Source organism: Pistacia vera, unplaced genomic scaffold (genome assembly GCF_008641045.1).
Source record: "Pistacia vera cultivar Batoury unplaced genomic scaffold, PisVer_v2 Contig363, whole genome shotgun sequence".
In the NCBI taxonomy this organism is placed as follows: Eukaryota; Viridiplantae; Streptophyta; class Magnoliopsida; order Sapindales; family Anacardiaceae; genus Pistacia; species Pistacia vera.
Window position 1 is genome coordinate 633,104 of NW_022196183.1, and position 7,106 is coordinate 640,209.

At 34.1% G+C, this 7,106-nt stretch overlaps 1 protein-coding gene across 1 annotated transcript; it reads left to right on the plus strand.

Annotated features, from left to right (window-relative positions):
* The first annotated feature begins 3,084 nt into the window (after window positions 1-3,084).
* On the plus strand, window positions 3,085-4,897 carry LOC116140085 (gibberellin 3-beta-dioxygenase 1-like). Its single transcript, XM_031425720.1, has 2 exons — window positions 3,085-3,749; window positions 4,102-4,897. The coding sequence occupies exons 1-2, from the start codon at window positions 3,259-3,261 to the stop codon at window positions 4,727-4,729; spliced, it is 1,119 nt and encodes a 372-aa protein (XP_031281580.1). The 5' UTR covers window positions 3,085-3,258; the 3' UTR covers window positions 4,730-4,897.
* The last annotated feature ends 2,209 nt before the right edge of the window (window positions 4,898-7,106 follow it).

Genomic DNA, 7,106 nt, shown 5'->3' on the forward strand with positions numbered 1-7,106 from the left:
TTAAAAAGTTTTATGCACTGATGCCAAACCTTGATGCATTTACAATGTTGGCGAAATTTAATGTCACAAGAAAACACCAATCAATAATTTGGATTAGGTCATCTAGAAGATATTATGGGGCATTTTAGAGTTTGAGATTATTCAAGAAATGATTTTGTATATATATATATTTGTAATATGATGTGACCATATATTATATATATTATATATATGGATGTGAAAGTATATAAGAAGATATAAAGTAATATATCCAATCAATAAAATTTTCACCATACAAATCATTTCTTGTTTTGGAGGCGTTATGTAACGACGGGGCCGACCTCACCACGTTTGAGCCACGTGAACTGCATGTGCATGCAGCAAAACTCTATAAGTCTATGGGATGAGAATGCATGCATGCTCACGAGCGAATGTCCTTCCATGTAATATCATCCATCCACCCATCTAATCCAACCATTAATTGAATGGTATGTCATAAGAACAAGCACATCATCATGATATGACCATTAATATGACATCATAATCTTGTTTCTATTATGTTGTGTTCATAGCTACCACAAAAATAATTAACAAGAAAAAAAATTGGACTTTGTTTTTGTGTGTTAATTTATGGACTAAAAATGAAGATAGCATAAGGGGGTATTGTTGGAATTTAGAATAATAGATTTAAAAGAGAAGCATGAGATAATGGTGTTGGGGACACCTATGAAATATATTGCATGTTAAAAGAGTGAAGAGGGCCACTTGGGTCATGTTGGACAAATAAATAAAATAAAACACAAATCTAACCACAAAATACCAAAAGAAACTTTATTACTTTTCAAGGGAATGACCAAATATATATATACAAGTGAAAAGCATAGTAGCACTCATTCTACTTCTATTTTTCTTCAACGACAAACCACACCCTTCATACTATACTTCAAATTTACCTTATCAACAATGCAAAATTTAATCACAAGATGATGATATTTGAGCGATATGAGCTGATCTTGGGGATTATTGTATTTTTATCGATAAAAATCGACTGTATCGATTGAGATGTTATTGGAAAACAACAAATTTTCTGTAGTGATATATCTATCTTGAAGAAATCTTATATTAAACCATCTTTTATCATCATCATGCATGCATGCATGCATTGTTGCTCATTTTTAAAAGAAATAATATCTACTTTTTGGTAACACAAATGAGCCTAGATTTAAGTAAAGTATAATTAGGGAGATTCTAGTGAGAATCGGAGTAAGGGTGACAAACTACCTCCGAGTGATTTGATAAGGACTCTTGGGTGTCTTATTCAAGAGGTCCTGAGTTTGAGTGTCTCATCGGTTATTAATAGGGATAGCCACTGGGGCTCTTATCTGGCAGATAGTTTTAAGGTCCCGAAGGATTAGTTGAGATATGTGTAAGTTGGTTAGGGCACCCTTGGTCATAAAAAAACAAAAAATGTGTGTGAGGGTGACACTATAGATTAAAAAGAAGTTTCACTGTCGAAAGGGCAAGTGGAAGGGGCAATATAGTTAAAATGTTAGAAAGGGTAAGGGTAATGAAGGTGGCTATTGTCTTATAGTGAAGAGGGATTAGGCTAAAGAATGAGGATAGCTGATATAGATGTTTTTCTACTTGAGGACAAGACAAAAGCACATGGAGAGAGGAGGGTCCCTACGCACTCATGGAACCCAAAACCCACCCCAACCCCAATCCTACCCAATCTCAACTCCAATTCCAACTCCAACTATCTTCTTTGGCTAGAGACTTGAAATGCTTTTATTTCAAGATAATTGCGTTTACCCCCTTAGGTTTAGGTTTATTATGTCTGGATCTTGCAATTTTTTTATTTTTTTTTATTTTTTTTATAATCACTAGAGGTGTTCGGATCAATTTGTGCACACCTCAATTAATCTCTCGGAGCCTTGTAATTGTCGGCTGGGTAAGAGCCCTAGTGGCCACTTCTATTTGTGCTTAAGGGGGACTAGAACTCAAGAGTTCATGGAACCTCCTTTTGCTCTTGTAGTTTTTAAACTATTGGGATAGATTCCCTTGATCCTAACAAAAGATAAACTATATAAGGGTAAAATAGGTATATTTTATAATATATTATTGTTCACTAAAATTAGATTAAGTCACCTAAAATATATTGTTTCAGAGTTAGAATTTAATTAAGACTGTTGGTTTAAGGGGGATACCTTCTAGTATTTGAAAAAGGGGAGGATCTTGACTCTAGTAGACCAAAAAGATGAGGGTGGATTAAGACTTTTCACTCTATTGCTTTCTTAAGCTCTTCAATTGGCGAGGACAAGATGGTCCTTTCCTTTTCTTTGTTCTTTCTCTTGTCTAATACGAACACTCACTCTCCTTTCTTTTCTTGTCTCCTTCCATCCACACTTCTCCCAACACCACTCAACACTTAAATAAAACCCACCACTCTCTCCTTAGTCTCACCCACTTTGTCACCATCTTCTCCATCATCTTCTCCTCTTCAGACCCCCTGGACCCTCTATTTCCTTGTATTCATTTGTGTGTCATTCAAAATTCTAATTACTTTCTAATTTCAACAAATTTTTATTATTATTATTCAAACTTTCTTTATATGCCATTCAATGCCCAAATCATAACCAAACTTTCTTCATATAATACTAACAATAATGATAATAAGATTGAAATAGTAATATACACATCATATATTATATGTTTCATTAAATACATAAATTATAAAAAAAGATTTTTAAAATTTTAAATAGTAGAAAATAAAATTACCATTTTCAGTATATATCAAAATGGTAAGTAAAAATCAATATAAGAATAATTTATGAATAAAAATAAAGCATTAATTGAAATATTCCCTTTAATATAAGAATAATTTATGTTTTTACTATTTGTGAAATAGAGAGGATTATATTATTAAAACAAATATGGCAAGCAATATAAGAGTAGAAGGTTACATACCTAAAATGTTAATAGAAATTTATTACTTACCATATTCTCTTTCTCTCTGTCTCTTTTACATCTCTCTCTCTATATATATTATATATAGTCTACAAACCATCATGTCTCTCATCTCATTTTGCCTTTCTACTTGTCATCGATCATACGTTAACAATATAACTACAACTTCAAGCACTCCCCACCACTTTTAATTTCCTTTCAATTAAGCCCTTTAAACCACAAAAAAGCTCAATTCTTTTCTTCCCTTTTCTCTCTCTCTTTCTCTTGCATAGCTTTGATAGATTCCTTCTTTTCTGCTGAGAACCTTTCATTATGCCTTCAAGAATCTCTGACGCTTTTCGAGCCCACCCGGTCGACCTTCATCCCAATCACCCTGACTTTACCTCTCTTCAGGAATTGCCTGACTCCTACAAATGGACTCATCAGTTCGAAGACTTTCCATCTACTCCTGTTTTTGATTCCTCTAGAGTCTCCGAACCCGTCCCTGTTATTGATCTCAATGACCCTAATGCTCTTCAACTCATTGGCCATGCATGCAGAAGTTGGGGTGTTTTTCAAGTCATTAATCACGGCATCCCCACTTCCATTCTTCACCAAACTGAGTCCACTGCTAAAACTCTGTTCTCTTTACCTCTCGAACAAAAACTCAAAGCTTCTCGATCTCCTGATGCCGTTTCCGGCTACGGCTTAGCGAGAATTTCTCCATTCTTCTCTAAGCTCATGTGGTATGAGGGGTTCACTGTCTTTGGGTCACCTCTCGATCATTTTCGTCAACTTTGGCCCCGAGATTATACCAAACACTGGTAAAAATATTAATCACACTTGTGTTTTTCATGCACGTGTAAACTTAATTTCATTTTTTTTCATTTTGATTTGGTGATGAATTGATAATGGCAGTTTAACTGTATATTTATCACAACACTAAAAAAAAACACATAACCCATTTGCTTTCCTTAATGCAATTAGCAAAGATTATAATGAAAGCAATGGACCCACTATGGAGATTTTGGAGAGATTGTCTCAAGAAAAAAAAATCCAGTGTCGTACTGTTTACTTTGTTTTAAATCCATAATAATAGCATCTTCACTATTTCATACAGTGTTTTGATTTTTCTGAGTTTTTTTTCTTTTCTTTCTTTTTGTTTTCTTTGATCAGTGATGTCATAGAAGAGTATGAGAAAGAGATGAAAAAGCTAGCGGCAAAATTAGCGTGGCTAATGCTGGGTTCACTGGGCATAACCAAAGAGGACGTTGATTGGGCTGGGCCTAATGGTGATTTTGCAGATGCTTCTTCGGCTTCCCAATTGAATTATTACCCGGCGTGTCCCGATCCGGACAAGGCCATGGGTCTTGCTGCCCATACCGATTCCACCATTCTCACTATCCTCTACCAGAACAGCATCAGTGGGTTACAGGTCATGAAAGAAGGTGTCGGATGGGTCACTGTCCCGCCCATCCCAGGCGGGCTTGTGGTTAATGTAGGAGATTTACTTCACATATTATCAAACGGCTTATATCCGAGTGTTCTCCACCGGGCTATGGTGAACCGAACCAAGAATAGGATATCCATTGCATGCCTATATGGGCCGCCCGCCAATGTCCAAATCTCGCCATTGCCAAAGCTTGTAAGCCCAAGTCAACCTCCTCTCTACCGGGCAATTACTTGGAGTGAATATCTTGGCACTAAAGCAAAACATTTCAACAAAGCACTCTCGATTATTAGCAGTCCTCAAAAGGGTTTGGCTGATGTAAATGATCATAATAATAGCGTAAAAGTGGGCTAGCTAGATAATCAAATTCTTTGATTGTCTTTTCAATAATTTGATTGGTTTGCCATGTTATGGGGACTCAAAAAAAAAAAGAAAAAAGAAAATGGAATCTTATTTAGTTCCCATGAAAAGGGCCATATGGATTTAATAAGTTACAATAAATCCTGATGAGAATATTTGAATGCAGACAAACAAGCCTCTATTGTGTCTTTTGTCTTTGTATTGAAAGAGATAGAGAGAAAAAAATGAAAAATACCTATTTTGAATGTTAACAATAAGGACACAAGAAACAACAATCTTCTTTGCCCCGGATATGAAGGAAGAATAGTCGAAGTAATCAAGATAAAAACGTTGTTAAATCATTGGATGAGTCATTGAATATGAAGGTTTTCAACAAGACTATAGCGTTTGCCAATTGTTTCTTTCTAATTGCTACACTCTCTTTGATTAGTCTCAAAAAGATTGATCAATAATCAAAGAGGGTTTTGTATTATTATTGCTATTATTGTGGAGACAATGTTCTGAAAAATGAAGATGATATTGCCTCTGTACGACTGTAACCACGTGCACCTCCACATTGCTTTGCCATTCTCATTGCCCTACCTTATCAATGGGGACGATGCAGTTTCTACCGTTTCTTCATTTGTTTCTTTCTGCGTTTTCAACGTTGTTGATAAGTCGCATCCATTTCAAACTCTGTCATCTTCTTTTCTCAATATTTTTTCGCTAGATTAACTTTTATGGCCCAAGCACATATACCCTTAATTACAAATACGTAATTTAGCTTGCGTTTTAACTACAATATCACCACCGGAAAAGAGAGATAAGCTAACGCTAAACCCGACACTGGAACAAATTGTTTCCGCAAATGATGTCTCGATCAGTTGCTCTGGCACGGTCATTTACTTGATTGATCTAACAGACATTGACATTTTGAAGAAGTTTGGACATGGGTTTTACTTGATTGATCTAATAATGAGAGTGGACACTGTTGAGTATTTAGACTTTATTATATAAAAGCTTGTAATTGTGGCTAACTGTTAATTAATCAAGCTGGTTTGTTCGTGGGAAATATCGCAATCAAGCTTTGGAGTTAATTAATCAAGCTGGTTGGAGATGATTTAATGAATAAGATGTTTTACATGAATTGCAATACCATCAGTATGAATATATGATGATCATCTTCAGCTTTCACAATCCCTTTGAGACTAAAATCCCCAACTTGAATAAAAGCGATGTCGAAAGTAAATTAATTTAGAAATGGGAATCTTTTTTGGTGTCTCTGATGCTGCTTTTAATTAATTAATTAATTAATTAGTAACTCTATTTAGATTATCACATCATGCAGTTGCTCTTTCGTTTTCAAAGAATTTAATCAGATCCCCTTCCACAGTTAAACAAAGTAAATCCCATATATATTTTGTCTTATTGTACTGAATTTCTTTGCAACTTCAATGTCTTTTCAAATGATTAATTACTTTTTATAAACCTAAATTTACTCTTGAGTCGCCCTCTCAATCATCATCGTCAGCTTGACAAAAATACACATAAAGCTTACTTTTAGGCATAAGAGACTAACAATTATTCAACCCTAATTATATATAATTAGAAGATGGATTAATTAAACTTTTTGATTAGTGTTATTAGGTTCCCCATCCCCCTTCAGAAACTACACTTAGCTGCAGCCTGGGAGACTTCAAAGATTAAACACTGTTTTGTAGACATCTTTTTTTTTTTTAATTATGATTTTGAAAGTTTCATTCTCAATTATTTTATTAGTACTGACACAAGAATCTTTCAGTACTAATAAAGTGTTATTAGGTTCCCCATCCGCCTTCAGAAACTACACTTAGCTGCAGCCTGGGAGACTTCAAAGATTAAACACTGTTTTGTAGACATCTTTTTTTTTGTTTTAATTATGATTTTGAAAGTTTCATTCTCAATTATTTTATTAGTATTGACACAAGAATCTTTCAGTACTAATAAAAGAATAGGTACTGGCTCTTCGGAGTTAGAAAGGTTCTACTATCATTACTGAGGAAAGCTTTAGTTAATCCTCTTTGGATTGTATTTTTTTATATATTTCTTTATTTTTCAATACAAAATATACAAATAACTAGTTCAGTTAGATAGATCTCTCAAACAATCTATATAAAATCTTTTTTCTTGCAATTTCATTATATTTAATTTTTATTTTTTACGTTTGTGAATCAAATGCTTTTTTTTCCAAGACTTTAATATAGTTTATCATTTATCTTTGCTTAACTATTATTCAGAAAATTGAGTTCATAATTCATGTTGATACTGACCTCCATGAATCAATGTTAATATTTAGTCATGCAGAACTTTAATTTTATATTCTGCTACAGACTTTTGCCGCTTGTTTTTCACA